The 17,607-nt window shown below is 40.2% G+C and overlaps 1 protein-coding gene across 1 annotated transcript; it reads right to left on the bottom strand.

Annotated features, from left to right (window-relative positions):
* Positions 1 to 7,108: 7,108 nt before the first annotated feature.
* On the bottom strand, positions 7,109 to 8,001 carry KCNK13 (potassium channel, subfamily K, member 13; the record flags this gene model as incomplete). Its single annotated transcript, XM_009697264.1, has 1 exon — positions 7,109 to 8,001. A coding segment is annotated over one exon (893 nt), but the record flags the coding sequence as incomplete, so codon positions are not given.
* Positions 8,002 to 17,607: the final 9,606 nt, after the last annotated feature.

The following is a 17,607-nucleotide window of genomic DNA, read 5'->3' as shown; positions in this document are numbered from 1 at the left end:
ATAACCTGGTGCAGAACACAGTAGAATTAGCATTTGCACAGCTGGTGGTAAAAGCAAAGCAAAAGGCTAGTGAACATTTCTTTGGATTATTTTGTAAAGTGAAATTAATTCTTATGAAAAATGCCACATAAAGAGCACAGTAGCGGTCTCCATTGATTTCAGTGGAGCAGAATCAGTTCCTGAGCTGAGAATGCACCAAATCCAATATGCAGAGCGAAGCCAAGATGCCATGGGTTGCTTGCCAAAGCAGTAACACCCCTGCCTAGGAGCCTAGGGCTGACAGACTGACTGACCTTTTCAGTCCTTGCCATCTCTAATAAGACTGCCAACAATAATGATACCCAGAGATCAAAATACCCATCTGCTATGTATTAGACTGAGAAAAGCAGCTGCGTGATGCTATTTACAAAGAAATGTGTTTAACTTAGAACTAAGTATTTGCCCAAATGCAATAGCTGCAGAGAAGGGGCTGTGACTTCCTCTTGGTATGGGATGGTGGTCAATATTTCATGAGAGAAGGGCACTTTCAGCACACTGTGAACAGAATGCTACATGCCGAACCAGCATCACCCAGCAAATGATAGATATTTGCACTGAGATGGGCAGGACCTAGCTGGACCTGCTTTGGAAAAGGATTTGGAGACTAGATGGCATCCAGAAGCCTCTTCCAGAGTAAATTATTCTGTGAATTTCTGAACTGGTGGTTCTGGACAGCATTATTTCTGTTTACCTCTGGCCCTGTACACTAGGTACAGACAATATGACACCCAGAGGTTAACAGCCAGCAATTGGTGCTACTGCAGCAATATGGACTCTACTGTTCAGAGTGTCTCCCTGACTGTTGCAGAGATGAGGGCAATGGTGATTCCAGCCTTTTTAACTCTAACAGACTCAGCAAAGCATGCACTATTCAGACAATCAGCTTGTTTCCAGCATTTAGAACAGATGAACAAATACAACTTTAAAGTTCTTTGATTTGAACTGTGATTATTCACTAATAAGACCAAACATCTTTGGTGAGCTGGAGAAACTAAACTCTGATGCAAACTTTGAGTTAGCAAAAAGAGGATTTTAGCAGCTCCAAGCGGTACATATAAAGATATTGAAGGTTATTTTCATTTTTCTTCATGTGCATCTTTTTCTTCTAAAGATATCAAAAAGCAGGGTTAAGTTTTCTCAGATAAGACCACAAACAGAAAACACTGACAGTGTTCTATTGCTTTGAAAGGGGGAATAGCTTTGAATGACATTTCAAAAGATAATGTTTGAAAACTAGGCCATCTTGCCTGTCTCTGGGAGCTTCTCCATGGACACCTACTAAGAAATCCATTTGGAATCCAGAAACTGGAATACTTGCTTGGAAGCAGAGCCTGTTGATTCTACTTTTAATCAAACTTTTCCATTATAAAAAGCTAGGCACCCTGAGGAAAAGGATATTCCATTTTAAACAAATATGACTATCATGCCTCTTAAAATCTTTGCAAATCTATATCCTATTATCACAAATAATTTCAAATAATGAAAACTGCAAGTAAATATTAGAGCGAAACTGTGGAAAAACAAAAATATAAATTAGTGTATCAATTCCACAAGGTTGGTTCTTACATTTGCTAATGCTTTTAAAAGTCTGCAATGATGGGGTTTTTCTCTGGTTTTATGTGAAACAGCTCTATAAACATGGGCCATAGCAAAAAGCTTCTGACTACTTGGACCTGAAATGTCATTCTTGGTATTCACACTGTTTCTCTTAAATCTGATAAAGAATAGAAGAACTGTGTTGGTCCACCTTAATGAGCAATGGCTTTAATTTTCCTAGTGAAATGTGACCTTCTAAGCAGTAAGCACAGGGTATTATGTAGGCATTATTGCCAAAAGATGTTTGGAAAATAGGGAAGAGAGAAGGGATTGTATTCTTATTTCCTGGATTAAGCAAAACACTACTATGAAAGTTCTCAAATAGACAGATTGTACTGGTATATTTGGCAGTATTTTCTGCCCAGGGAAAAGACAACACTTGGTGATTCTCCACAGCTTGTACATGAAATTGGACAAAATAACTTTACTACTTGAAGAGTCCAAGAAATTACAGTATTAGCCAAATATTAGTAACCTAAATCAAAACAACAAAAGATGCAAACCGTATTGATTGAAATGCTGACCCTTCTGTCAGCTAAGGCTCACTGAGCTGCTGTTCCCAGAGTGGGGACATCGGCAGGGCGGACCAAACAGCCCCACTTCCACAGCCGTTGGAGAGGAGTCATCCAAACAACTTAATACCCTCCACATCCAGAGGAACTTTATTCAACTATAATGTTAATGAGAAAGCTCTTTCCCCAACCTGGCCTCTTTTTCTTGATTAATTCAGTCTGAGAAATGGGGCTGGTTTGTTTTTCATGCCCAGCCCAACCTTCTCTTTGTTATTCAATTTATAAATGTGTCAAATATAATTAAAACTGGCAGAGGCCAAGATTAAATCAAACAAATTGCAAACACTGCTTGTGCTGTTTGGTTGATGCAAAGCTTTCACCATAAAAGGCTTTTAAATAAATGAATTCAGCTATTACTGTGCTGCAGCACTGAAACCTTGCTCCAAGTGTTTGAACTTTTCAGGGACACCGTCAGGTCAGCTTAGATTCAAAACCTAATACATGGCTGGGATTCTGAAATTGCCTGAGGGAATTAGGTACCTGACTTCTACTGAGTCAATGAGTGGTGGGAAGTCAATTAATGAATTAGATGCCTTTGAAAAGCCTATTCATGTCCTTGTAAACAGAAGACCATGTCCTTCATGGCGATAAATTAATGTAACTCCTTTGACACCTACATACCCAGCAAAGCATCTTATAACACAAATTTTACAAAACCTAAGACTAGCCAGAAAACCCTAAGACCTACCTTTACTTATTTGATTGTATTTTGGTTAGCGCTAAATATTTCCTTTCAATGTGCAAAAATTATATTGTGCAATAATTATATTGTACAAGAATGCTATTATTAAAGTATGGCATAAATATAAGCCCAGCTTCCAGATTACTCCATTAAAGACTTTCAGTTTCAGCCGACCAGGCTGCACTTTGCAGTTTAATCCACTGATTTTAGTGGTGCTCCTGACCTGTTCAGTGCAGATTCAGCACATCCAAGATTTTCCCCAAAACTTTTTGCATTAGAAAAACCACACTCGTATCTCATTAGCCAGCATGCAATTCATAGCAGGCAACAGCAAACTCAGTACTTTCAAAAGCAGGTTTCTGTCTTGTTGACTCAGATTTTAGTGCTAAGCAACACGGCATTAAAATTTAGATTACACAGCTTTGAAAATATGTCCCTGGCTATTTGACACTATTTCCCTTAATTCCTCATCACTCCTTTAAAAAGTAATGCAAGAAAGACGATGTTGTCTGTATTTTTATTGTAACTTATTTTTCACACAGGATGGACATTTGCAACTCCTATGCTAAATTCGACTTTTCTTGGCACTTGTATGTTTATATCTCCACATGTTTTATGACTTTAATAACCTGATGCTACATTATGAACTAAGCTTTTTAGGATTTCTCTGTCCAATGCCTTTAGAAAAAACAACTGTAGTAGTACTATTGGACTGGAGTCAGAAATTTCCCTTTCTGATCTTAAAAGTCTTCTTATTTATCTCCAAATATGCTCTGAGAATTCTACTGGTCTTCTACGTAAAGCTACCTCATTCGATGTTTGGTGTGGCTGCTGGGGTGGGAACTCAATGACAAAGTCAGAGATCTTTTGGGGACAGGATGACATCACGATACAAGATGGCACAGTCACAGAATGTACTGGTCCTTCATCTCCGGAACAGCAATTCACATCTGAATAGAGATGATTAGACAAAATTAGTGCACTTATTCCTTCTTTATCTTCAGTGGACATGAAATCATACCACAAAACCACTGCAGAGAGCCTTGCAACTGGCAGGCTCCAGTCATGAGGAAGCCAGTGCTTGAGAGAGCAGAAGGTCAGGACTGATCAATGAAGACAGAGCTAGAGTACACCAAAGATCTTATACAGCCTCTCCTAATCTATTTGATCAAGACTATATATTAGTCCCTTGTTTTCATAACCACAGATGTTTTCAGATCTATTGAAAATAGCTGATACAGATTCCTCTGTGGTGATGAGTAACTGAGACTTCGTATCACAAAGAATGGAAAGGAGCTACAGAACTGTCTCATGTCTTGGAAGGAGTTGAAACTATCTGAAGACCATCTTAATGATCTGCTACTAGGATGTGTCATACTCTAAAAGCTAAATAATCTCTGTTGAATTGACTATATGGATTGTAATGTTTTATCTATTTCCATCAGTGCATATATGTTTTTCTCTCCTTCGATTTGCTTTCTCACCTACCTGCTATGAGTATTGCTCTGTGTTTAGATTTCCAGAACCAAATTTTGAAAGCTAATTAGATATGGAAGGATTTGAGTGAAAATCCTACGTGGAAGCCAGATCCTTCATTAACAATGACACAGAACTATATAATAAATGAACTAAAGAAACTTGCATGTTTTGTTTATTTGTCTAAGATAACGTGGATTGCCTCAATCATCTGGAAAAGGGAGGAGTGTTGAGTAACTTCTCCTGTCTTCAGAGTTCAGCAAAATCTGATGTTTGTAACTTAGAGTTAATAACAGACATAAATGGAGAAGTAAGCCGCACTTTTCAAGATTGCAGCAGTTCTGCCCAGGATGAGAGCTCTGCTTAAGCAATGGGCCAGGTCCTAAACTATTTCTGCTAGTTGGCAGCATGAGGAATACTTCTGTAACAATGAGGTCTTAGGGTTACAGGCAGTGAACAGAGGCATTGCTGAATGAATTTGGAAAGAAGGCTTCAGAGCAGTACTTTTCTCTTTTTATATCCAAGTATTTTTATTCAGTGAGGTTGAGACAAAGAAGGTCTTGGGAGAAAAAAAAAAAAAAGGTAACAGATCTTAAGTACTATAATATCATCTAAAATAGCTTAGTGGCAATTTTTGTTAATACATAACCCCCCCCAAAACCAAGTCAGACTACTTTTCTTACCAAAGTTAGGGTTTGGAAGCTGATTCAGATTTTACATGGATGCAAATATGAAGGGATTTAAGGGGTATTCCACTGCTGCACAGCTAAGTTGATATCAGAATTTGGACTAATGGCTTCAGCTTGAAGCTCTCATTGTGACTAAGGACAGCAGGATTTAACTGTTAGTCAGGACATTTTAGCTGTAATATGTCAAAAGAGCTTGCAATTCTTCTCACTAGTTACGTACATTTGTTTAATACCTGGATTTACTTTATTATAAGAAAGGATTCCAAGAGGTATGTTTCTGTTTTCAAATTTAAATATTGCTTAAAATGAGTATTAAAATGTTATTCTACAGTATTAGGAACCTAAATAAAAGAACTTTTGTCCAGAATGAATAAAAAGGATATGAGATTAATTCCTAATAGAAATTAAACTGAAGAGGCTATCTGCATTGTTCCATATGAGAGAAATTAAGAATTGAATAATGGTGTTTTAAATTCCCTAAAACCGTAGTATTCTGCAAGGTTTTCTAGCTGTGAGAAAACATTTAGCCCTGATGCATGTACTGTTCTTTTCAGGGGGGAATTGGATCAGGTCCCTTGTGACCAATTATGCTTACTTACACTCTCATATACTGTTTAGCTTTAAGGCATTGCATGGTTAAAAGAGAATCAGAAATTCAGCCCAGTCTTCCTTAAATTCTTGCTAGGCTTCATGTTAATTTAATCCCTTATTTCTCCAGTTACCTAAGACAAAGAATAATTTCACTGTCATTAAAGATCACCCCTTTTCCTGTTTTCATATTCTTTTCACTGTTATTATTCTTCTCATTGAAGTCTCCTTTCTAGTCATAATGAACACTCGGAGCATTTCATTGAGAAAAATGAGGAGTTAAATGCTTTCTATTTCCCTAATCAAGACCCTGTCATTATCATCACCGAAAGCCAGAAAAACAGGTGAAGAATGACAGCATTACATGAAAGGTAAAAAGGACACTGCCAAAGTGATTTTGTGATCACAGTCACTTATAATAATACATCGAAAGTTGGCAGGGCAATCTAATTGCTTACTAAAGCCTGTTGTGTAAACTCAGTTACTAGTTCCATTACATAATGCTGATGCTCAATTTCTTCAGTCACAATTGAGCAAAATATGAACAGAAATTTGGAAAAGTCTGTGACTGTTATTGTGGAATAATTCATACAACTCATCAGTATGGCAGTTTTCAATTTAATTTGATATTTTTGAAACAAAAAGCCACACTGATTCCATTCTAGAAGAAAAAGTAGCCTAGAAAAAAATCACATTTTACAAATGGAGAGAAGAAAATTTTTATTCTATCACTTTTGACAGTATCCTTTTAAAGGGAAGACTAAATTAAATTCTAAAGGCCAAATTCTCTTCTCATTCACATCACAACAGCTTCAAAATAGTCCTACCAACTTTCATAGAATTACTCCAGATTTACACAAATATTAATGGCAGCAGAAGTTGGCTTTTCAAGCCTAGCTGTTTCACAATAGGAATACATTTTAAGGAGTGATATATAAAAGAAAATAGTTTGGGGGTTTTATTCCATGAAATTAGATCTGCAGTGTCACAGAGAAAGGCTGATTCCTCTTTTGGTCTCAGATAAGCTACTTTCAGAAAACAGGTATGACAGGAGTAAGACAGAAAACTCAGAACAATCTTTGAATTAAGAATGTGTTGAGCAGACACACTTGGTTTCTTCCCATACCAGAGATTTCTTATCCTGAAATCTATATTTCACATAAATGGAGGAGAACAGGACATGGAAAACTGATCTGAAGGTTAAATTAAATTTCTCCTGCAGTGACCTGCTTGAGGAACAGAAGGAAGGGGAAGAAGGAAGGCTGAGACTGGTGCAATTCAAAGAGCAAAGACATAAAGTCACAGCCCCAAAAAAGTGTCAGAGGTCTTCCAACAGGAGGTAATGCCATTCACATCCATTCCACCCTCTGATGACATGCTTTCCCTAGCTATTTCCACTTGATTCATGTTGTTTCTATCTTTGTTGGAATGGTTCACACTGTTCCACTGTTATTACTGTTCTTATTTTACCTATCCACACTTGTCTCTGCCAGTCTGTTATTCATAATTGCTAGGGCTCCAACCCCAGCAGAGAAACCATTTTGCTTTGAATTAGAGCTCATTTGCCTCGGATAGCCATTAGCAGTTTCTGACAGCTGTTTTTGCATGATGGCCAGTGAGACTTTATTGGAGGCCAGGAAGTCTTTCATGGAGATCATCTCGCCTGACAGCCGGCGTCCGTCTGTGTCACTCTCATTGACAACATCGGTCTCGATGGAGATGTTTCTCCGGCTGCGCACATTTCCTGGCATTACCACGTTCCTCCGTGAACGAAATAATTTTCTTTGGCATCCGTGGCAGCACCTGCAGTCCAGCTTCTTTAATATCCAGTTTATGGATTGTTTGATGACAATAGAGATCACATTAAATAAGGAATAGATGCAGCACACCCCCATGAGTATGAAGACAAAATTGCCAAAGCGGTAAAGGCCTTGGGTCTCATACTTGATGTTCTGGCTACTGACCAGATCACCGAAACCGATGGTGCTGAAGGCCACGAAGCAGAAGTAAAGTGAGTCAAAGTAACTCCACCCTTCAATCGGTGTGTACATTGCAGAGGCACAGCAGGAAATGATGAGTGATGCTACACATAAAATCAGCATGACGTAGTACACGGAGGGCTTCCAGCCTGCCAGGCTGTCCACCTCGGTGGTGCCTGAGCCCCGCCGGCTGTTGTGAGGGAGAACCCCTTTCCTCCTCAGCTGTCTTTCGTGGCAGGACTTCATAACATAGGCTATGACAGTGATCAAGCGCTCCAGGAACAGGTTAAAGAACAAAATGGTCCCTGCACATCCTATAAGGCCGTAAAATATCAGAAAAATTTTGCCTCCAACGGTGGCTGGGGTGGTCATGCCAAACCCTGGAAGACAAAACAGAACAATTGAAAAAAATTAACCTGTGGTTATTGTGTCAGGAGTTTTGTCACATGCAAGACCGACGAACTGGCAGAAAATCCCTGTGGTACAGGTCAGCGCTTGGAAAATTCAAGGACAGTCTCCCCAGCTGTCATCCACTTGTGCTTGACCATGTCCCAGAAGTAACGAGAAGGAAACTCATGTCAGCATTTCCTCCAGAATCAGAATGCAACATACAGCAGAATAAAACAGACTGGAAAGAAAAGAGAGTTTAGCGGAGGTCTGAATTTTGGTCTGGCTCGCTCCATCCCTCTTTGTGCCTTGGATCACTTCCAGGCTTCGGGGTTATTGCACCCGCTTCCTTCTCTCTAATGATGTTCTGCACCATGGGTCTGACCCAGGGGTGACTCTTGCCTTGCAGGGGTCCATCCCTACCAGATCTTTGTAATGCAAGGTGAAATTTTTCTGAGCTTCACTTAGCTCCTGCTATAAGTGTGGGTGGCACATCAGCCAGCACCCAACACCCACTGCAGCCCGGATGGGGAAGCCCAGGCTGGGAGCGTGCACCAGAGGACGCAGCCCCTGACAGCGTCAGTAGCCCCTCATGGGGGTCCCCAGCAGGCGTAATTGCTGCCCTGTGTCTGACCCTGGTGTCTGTCACCCATTATGAGCCCTTTTTAAAATCAGCATTGCTGAAGTTTTCCTATTTCTGTGTGTCCCACTCCACAGCTCAAGTTTGTATGTGAGTCTTAACGAAAGTCTACTCTGGTCTCATTCCAGATTTCTCAGGCCAGAGATGCTTCGGTCTTCTCTCAAATCCCTCCCTTCCTAAAGCCTGCAAATGATAATTTTGTTTTGATTAAAACTATTGATAAGACAATCTTACTTTAATAAGATATTACTGAAGAATAAAAAGCAGTTCTTCGTGATTGTGAGAAGCTAATTATGAAATAAAGACATCAGGCTCTGGGAAATAAAGGAAATCATATTCAGTGTGATACACTTGTGCTTGGAAGACAGACAACTGCAGTGCGAAGAGACCGTGTTTCCAACAGTGCTGGACTGCACTCATCTTCCCTTCACCGGCAACCTGCTACCAGCACAGATCCCTCTCTAACAGTGGTCCTGCCTCACGCGGTTAAGCCACAGTCCTCGCCTTCACCCCTCCGGCATGACCCCGTTTGAACAACAGCCCCAAGCATGGGCTCTCAAGGGTCGCTGCATCTTCGCCTGCATCCACAGCCAAACTGCAGTGTCCAGAGGACCTGCTCAAGCCTTCTCATCAAATTTCTGTGCTAGAGAGAGCTGGACTGCAGCTCTGTGGCGTGGGCAACAGCACGACAAGAGACAACCCGCATAGAGAACACGCTCTTCGTGACAAGAATTTTTTGCTGTTGTTCCCCTTGGCACACAAATACTTCCACTCACTTTCTACCTTCCCCTTCTGCTCCATGACCTGAACTCCTGATAATCCTAGTTTTGGTGCTTACTTTCTGTGCAGGCTTGCTTAATATGCAAGTCATGACCTCCACCCTGTGGACAGACACATAAAGACCGATAGACAAGAGGAACCTTTCTGCAGCTGGTGGGATCTGCCCAAAGCAGCCGTGGGGAGAGAGGTGGGGGGCTGCCGCGTCCCTGGCCCACCTTGTTTGTTGAAGAAGAGAAGCGGCTGCAGGCTGGGCAGAGACAGAAAGATGGGGAGCCTCTGGGACAGGGTGAACAGCATCAGGGACTGGCATGCATCTCTCACAGCACAAAGCAAATGCCCTGGCAAGAGAAACACAGTTAAGGTTCACACCTCCAGCACAGCATTACGCCTTTGGGCTGCTTCCCACAGGCCCCTCTCGGGATCCTGCTCTGGCATCATGGCCAGAGCCTGAGCTCCTCAGGGTTGTTTGTTTAGTCGACTGGATTTTGTCTCTGAGCTCAGTTCTGTGTAGGTAAAAACCCACTAACAAAGGCTTTACAAAGGCACCCAAACAGGCATGATGGGAAATGCACGGTAAACTATAAATACCAAAAGATGCAGAACATTGATCCAGAGAGGCAGTGAGCCTCTGAGTGTGACTGTCCCTTGTCAGCTCCTCCTCTTCAGCAGGGGCATTCTTTTTACCTCCTGGAATACATTTAATTTTTTGTTCTTTTTTATATTTACAAATCTCAATATGTAGCAATCAATACTAACATTTCCAAAGAAGCATTAAAATGGAAAACCTGAAAACCTCATTAAATATTAATTTAACAAGTACTTTCCTTTAAAGGTCATTTGTCAAAAAGGAGCTATAAGCTTTCAGTCCCAGAAATAATTTCAGTTCTTGAAATGCCTTGTACTTCCATGTATTGGACCACACTATGCCTGGTTAACTTTGACCATCACTGTATTACACGTAGGATTAATTTGGGATGCTGTATTATAGACCAGGACTTGTTTGACAGTAAGTACATTTTTCTCCAAATGGAATCCTAGATTGTTTGAAATATTCATAAATCCAAGTAAATTTGGTGAATTGTTTCAGCCAAGAAATGCAGGAGGGCAAAATTGTAAAAGGCTGAAATGGCTGAAATGAAATGAAGTATTTTCTTTTGGCATTTTTATGATAAAACCTTTCATTTCAAAATATCAATCACCTTTTTGTTAAAAAAAAATCAGTTTGAAGTAAAAAGAATGGAAAAGAATTCTTTGAAATATCTTTCAGAGTTTTAAAGGCTTCATCATCTTAAAATGGAATGCAATATTTCACCAATGGTCAAATCAAACCTATCAAAAAATTCATTAGATTTTGTCCTTAGGAAAGACCTAAAAAAATCTGTTCCAAAACAACTGCAGGTTAAGTTTTTGTCTTAATTTTTCCTGCTGGCCATCAAATAAGAAAGGCACTGCTCATTTATCTCTACTAAAACACGAATTCTTTCAAAACCCCTTTTCATACAACAGCCCTGCAAACTCTAGCTGGAAGTAAATGGTTGTCTTGGTGGGATCTGCCTCTTCTTTTCCGTAAATTTGTGTAAGGAAAAATGTGGCTCATTCATGGACAAAAAGGCACATCAACAGGATTTGATCTTGTTGTAGTAATGTTACTGATGACCTTGTGCAAACACAGAGGATCTATGGATAAATCAATTCCTTAATGAGGTCAGTGAAAGCTCATACACTAAAACCCTGTCCTCTAACCTAAGAACACCAAAATAAGCCTGTTGTTTGCGTGCTGGGTTCATACACAGCACTTGGGCATCAGAGGAGCCATGAGCTGTTCTTTCTGAAGGCAAAGGCAACACTTAGCACAACAATGTCTGTCCTGGGGACAGGTATCTCTATACATCCCCTCTGCATCCTGGACCTCGTCAGGGCTTGCAGGTGGCTCTTTTGCAGGGAGGGACATGAGCGAAGGCTGGTGAAGAGCCAGGTGACCTCTCCACGTGGACGTGGGACACGCAACCACACCTGGTAGCTGCAAAGTGCACCTATGCTTTACCACCCAGAGACAGTATTAGTGCCTCACCATGTATTTTCCAGAAGATTGATAAGATACTAGCAAAAGCAGTATTTAGCTCCTCTCTTCTGTTTCAGATACTCTACAGGGCAAGGGACTAAAAACCAAGGATTACCTACTTTCCTTGTAAAATACCTTTTTTTCCTTCCGTTATAGAAAAGGAGAATGGAGTCAGGGGTGCCACTACAGCATTTAAAAACTGAACTATTGCATAATTAATTTATTTTTTTTTGCAAACATGTAATGTGAATAAATACCTGGCAGGTCTCTGCATAGCAGCTGAGGCTTTCTCTGACATGCCACATGAGATGCTGCCTACCTGACAAACTGAACCAGAGATGAACAGGCCACAGGGTATAGCATTTTTAATCCAAAAGATTTAATTTTGCAGCTGAAATTTGTCAGTTTGAAGTCTTGGCAGAATGGTAGGACACCTATTGCTCTGCCTGCTGTCTTTCTCCAGTCTCTGTACCATCCCAGGAGAATTGTGCTTCCCCTGTTTCCTGTTGGGGTACCCCAGAACTGGACCAGCAGCCCCCTTTTCCATGCCTCTGACCTGTACCGGCAGAACTGCCCCAGAACTGTCCTCTCTTCATAACAGAGAGTACCCTTACAAAGAGCAGACCTTTCATTTCCAGTCCCTTAAAATGTTAACGAAAGTCCTTATAACTTCAATGATTCCTGCAGACGCTAGAGAAAAGACTGTGCATATAGACTTGCCAGTTCATTTTGTCTCCTTGAGATAGTTAAGAGTGTTACATGCAAGTATTTCTCCACTGTAATTATAAGATCAGGTTTATTCACAAACTGGACCTACATATCTTTCATAGCTGCAAGTCATGTTTATCAGAAAATGTAGCTCTTGGTATTGTCATTGTCAAAGTAACCATCTAAATACATACTACAATTGTGTAACTAAGCCTCCCTAGTTGCTTGGCTTTTCTTACAGCAAAAAATGACGGGTTTAGAAGCAATTGCTGCATTTTTGCTTTCAACCTACTGCAGGAGGTGGTCATCCATGTTCTACGTGCCAGCTGAGGGGTATCAGCTGCCCTGGGATTAGAGACTTCGGGTGAGCAGGACTAAGCTGCAAGGACACAGAATCACCGTACTGAGTCAGACTGCTGTCTTTGTCAGTGAAAGAATATAAGAAAGTGTGAATAGGGAAGAAAATATGAACAGAGTGATCTTTCCCTGGGATATCCTCCCAGCTCACAGAAATCAGCATTTTAGAGGTTTTTGAGGACAACACATTTAATAATTTGATCATCAATCTTGTCAAATCATTTTTGAACTAATTTATACTGTCAAACTTCAGTCCTGGCAGTTTGAAAGACATTACTTAAATATGAGAAATAGAGGAGAAACCAACAGTCAAATATATAGAAGGGAAATGACTTAGCAAGCAATTAGAGCAGCAGTCTGATCCATACAGCATAACAATGAAAGAGCAAGAAGTTAAATTGCAGACTGGGAAGCAAATACAGAATGAAATTATGAAATCATATAAAAGAGGAAATAAAAGCAGTGGCTGACTCTTGGAGCTTATTTGAAAATACAAGATTGCTTGTTGTGATGAAGAAATAAAAACAGGAAACAACTGCAGGAAAAAATTGCTAGTGGTTTTTTTTTATGGCATGAGAGAATGTTGATGAAATTTAGTGAACTTTATTTTACAAGCTGGGTGACATTTCTTGAAAAAGAGTTATTTCAAGTACAAATCGAGATTATATTAAATCAAGCAGGAATCAGTTCATTCTGAGTTGGGAAAACTGAATGGTTTTAAGGTACTGAAAACTGTTTCAATTGATTTGTGAGGTATGTCTGCAGATATGGCACTATATTATCACCATTGATAGATACACGTAACAAATCCTAACTTTACCAGCCCAGCAATGAAGAAGGCCTTCTTAGTAAAAATTTCAGATTTCTATTCTGAAATCAGTATGATACTGATTTACCTGTGTCCCATGATCCATTGACTGCTATAAACTGGTGTTATCTTTCCTAATATTCAGCTGAACTGAGCAACTACATTCCTTGTAGCTTCAATTTTCCTTCAACTATTGTGGTTTGGTTTTTATCACATATTGCTTAAGCATGAATTCAGATTTATTTGCTGAATATTGATACTAATTCTGAATTCTTGGTAGCAGAGCTACATTTCCCAAATTTGGAAGGAATTTAAACTCCAAGTAGAGTCAGTAAAAGTTTTCTAAAGCACTGCACACCTCCTACACAAAACAATTTTGCAGATTTTGTCATGGCAGCAAAACTTCTGTTATGAAGATTGTTACTGCAAAGTGCTCTAAAATCCACCTGTGTGTTCAGGTTATATTGTGTGCCTATTCCAAGAGGACACAGGTTACTTATACAAAAAGACAACTAAAAAGTGTAAACATATCCATAGTATAATATAATCATACTTCATGATTTCCTGAAGCAAGTACAGGGTATAACCAAAGAAAAGTAAGCAACTGTAATTCTTATCAATAGTCAGTTTGATAAGAAGGACTGAGATCCAACAGGAAGTTCTCCTAAAGCAGAATCCTCTGACAGAAGGTAAATATTGAATCACATTAAGCAAATATTTATCTCAATCTAACAGTAACATGCTTATATTGAAATCTAATAAGAGGAAACAGGCATCAACTTTCTATGATTAATCAACTCTACAAAAAAAATCTAGTTTCTCCATTTTCTTTCATCAATACCTTGATTTATCAGCCTCTGAAAATCTAGAAAAGCTGAATTAAAACAAGGACCAGCATCCAAAAGCCAGACCCCTGGGACAAGGCTGTGCAGCCATCCCACCCAGCAGTTTTCACTCTGCCCAGGTCCCCCAGCCCCATCACATCCCGTTCCCCAGACACAGCCAAGGAGGCACAGCCCATGGGACTCGTGCCACCCATGTCCTGGCATGTCACACACACAACACACAGTCTCAGGGAATCCAGCTACCTAATCCAGGCCAATATTAGGTCATTTAATCTTTTCTGTTCTAAGCTAGTCCAGCGCTCCCAATTGCTCTAAGAGTTTCTCCTGGATCATTACCCGCACTCATCTCCCTCTGCCTGGTGATACATAGTTTGGCATGTGTTTTAATTCTGGATGTCCTGACATTCACAGGTTACATTCATTAAACCTTCAGTTTTCATTTCCTGGTACGCCTGATGCTGTGAAAGAGTATGAGAAACAGTTCATCAATCATAATCGCTCCTGAATGAAGCCTGGAGCACTGAATATAATATGTGTGTAGGAAGACTAGGATAGACATATAGATTTTGCAGTTAATTTTGGATCATGAGATTGGGTTTTGCTATTGTTCTGGAAAATATCTCTCATTTCTGAGAGGTTTCATTTCCTTTTTGAATGTGTGCTGTTCACAGCTCCTGCCTTTCCCACAAGGGGAAGTGGGTAGAAAGAGGGGGCAACACTATAGCAACAATAATGAATCATTGTGATGTTAGAAATATAAATGTCATCATGAAGCAGCTTTCCAGTTTAGCCTACGATCAGAGCTCTTTGTCTGTGATGTTGTGGCTGTATTCCTAATGCATTTTCTATTTATTTGATTAACTCTTTTCCTTGTTTTTCTCTATCAGTTCTACTTTGGTCATGACTCACTGGGGATATGCTGAATTTCGCCAGTGGGAGAGTCACTGGAAAATGACTGAGGATCATGACTAGTGTGAACCAAGATAAACAGGACCAAGATTTTCAACTGCAGTGAAAAGATCATCAAGAAAATAATAATTAAGAAAAAGAAATATAGAAAGCCTTAGCTACCTGCAAAGATGCTGACCCTCCTTCCCTCAGACACATTCTGCACTGAACTCTCTACATAAGGCTATTTTGTGCTTCTAAAAGAGAAACAGAAGAAACAACTGTAACATAAGCTGTACTTCAAACTTTATTGAGAAAATGTCCTGTACTGCACACTGTTCCTACAGTGTGCAGACACTAATAATTTCGCAAAATTCATGTCTGCCATGATAGCCTATTCTGGTGCTCTCTGAGCAGAATAAGTAGTCCTAGCAAAACTCTAGCTCTGCTGGAGTTAATTGCCACCTGTATGAACTCTTGTAGCAACAGCTAAAGCACTCTCAAATCATGTCATATCACTCCCCTTATGACACTCCTACATCAGCAGGCTTGTAACAGAGTCCTATTCTGGAAAAGAACAAGGACATTAAGTCCTTCTTCCCAGGAAGAGAAGAAAAAGACACATTTCTGTGAAGACTTTCACTGTATGAGAGGACACATCCATGGAAGCAGGCACGGTGCTGGCACAGCTACCTGACAGCAGTAAACTTGGACTTGGGTCCAATTTCTGATATGAAAAAAAATGTGTCTAGTGTGGTTCATTTTGCTAAGTGCATGTAGAACATCACACACACATACACATGCATGCACACACCTCTGTGACTTCCCATCAGTGGAAGTTCGGCATCTGAACTGCGTGGCTGGCTGGTGAGACATATGTCCATACATGTTATCACAACCATTCATTTCAACATCTTGACCTTCTCTCTGACTAGGAGGGGAGAATGAACGAGCTATGTCCTGAAACTCTCCTTCACTGCAACAATTATTTGACAAAATAGTATTTCATCAAGGACATCCTGGTGTGTGGTAGCATTTATTTCATTGGCAATGCTATTTCCTTGTGCAGATGACTATGTGGTGGAGAAGGGCTCAGCTTGCCCAGGAAGGCAGGGATATATGGCTGTAACAGCATTCCTTTGTGCTCTATGTTTCCAGATCTGCCCGCCTGAGCGAGTTCTGTGCCTCCCACCCGGGCATCCCGAGCGCTCCAGAGCTGTAAAAGCTGGAAATGTCTCCAGGGCTATTAGAGTTGAGTCATGTCTGCAGATAGACCGCTACACTGAGCGACCGGCTGCTTGGTGACCTGGGACCCTGCCTTGAGTGCGGTTGGTGCTGCTTCCTTCTGTGCCGGTCTGCACCTGCAACGTCACGCTGAGAGATGTAACCTTCTGCAGAGCTCCTAGCAGGGTTAAGTCCATTCCTAAAGGGCAATATTGATGTTGAAACTAATGGTATGAGATGTTTTGATGAAACAATAAATATAGTTACCCAAGTACAATCTACACTTTCTCATATATATTGAGATTTTTTTTCCCTCTCTAACTTGTTTGGAGAATCGTCAAACCTGGCAGACAGCACTCTTGCCACCGTTTCAATGATACTGAAGGACAGGAGGGAGATACTGCTTTGAGGACTGCACAAGTCACAGGCACAGTCTGTGCCACCGCGGGGATATAAAAGACTTGTGTAAGAGGTCGTGCATAATATTTCTTTCCCTCTGAGAAAAGCCTTCTGAAATCCCAGTCTTGTGACACAGATGTAGGTTAGTGTCACGCCGTGTGTGAATGGGACTTTGAGGGTAGAAATAGCAAAATCTTGGGCTTTTACTGATTTGTTTTTGGAGAGCATACGGAAAGCTGGTTTTGTGTTCGTGTATTTGTGGTAATGTCTGTATTGAACACAGCAAAGTTCAACTCACAGTGAGTCACTGCTAAAGCCTGTCTGGAGAGTTGGATACCTGTTACTGCCCTTCTTCTCCCATTTCACATACATAAACTGCATGTTCTGCATTGAACAGAAACCTAGCTTAAGAAAAACTTCCAATGCTAAGAAATCTAAAAGACATAAGCAAAAAAAAATGCTAAAAGGACAACATTGGATGAAAAATATAATAAAAATTCAATTTTAGTAGACATCTTTATGGGTCTGTTGATACCTCTGTTATAATGTCTGTGTAGTCCTTGAATAATACATGGCACTCTGGGAGAGAGAGCCTCTGTAATTTTCATTATTGTAAATTTTTCACAAAAGGTAATTTACGGAAACCTTGTCATTCTGCTTTATATAATTAAGGTTATATTTTATTTAAGGTTCATTCCAGGTCTTGTGTAAGAAACGTACACAGCCTTATAACAGCTCCTGTGCTATCATAAATTCCACATATAAATATTTTACACCTACCTTCTGGTTTCCCTTTATAATTTTTATGTAGTTTTTGAAGCCTGAGTTGCTATGCCCAGTGCCTTTCCATCACCACTAGGTAGATTTCTAAGTCTGTACACCTTTTGT

This window comes from Cariama cristata, unplaced genomic scaffold, assembly GCF_000690535.1.
Source record: "Cariama cristata isolate BGI_N322 unplaced genomic scaffold, ASM69053v1 scaffold3383, whole genome shotgun sequence".
Classification (NCBI taxonomy): Eukaryota; Metazoa; Chordata; class Aves; order Cariamiformes; family Cariamidae; genus Cariama; species Cariama cristata.
The sequence above is the reverse complement of the archived record's forward strand: the minus strand, read 5'-3'. Positions and strand labels throughout refer to the sequence as shown.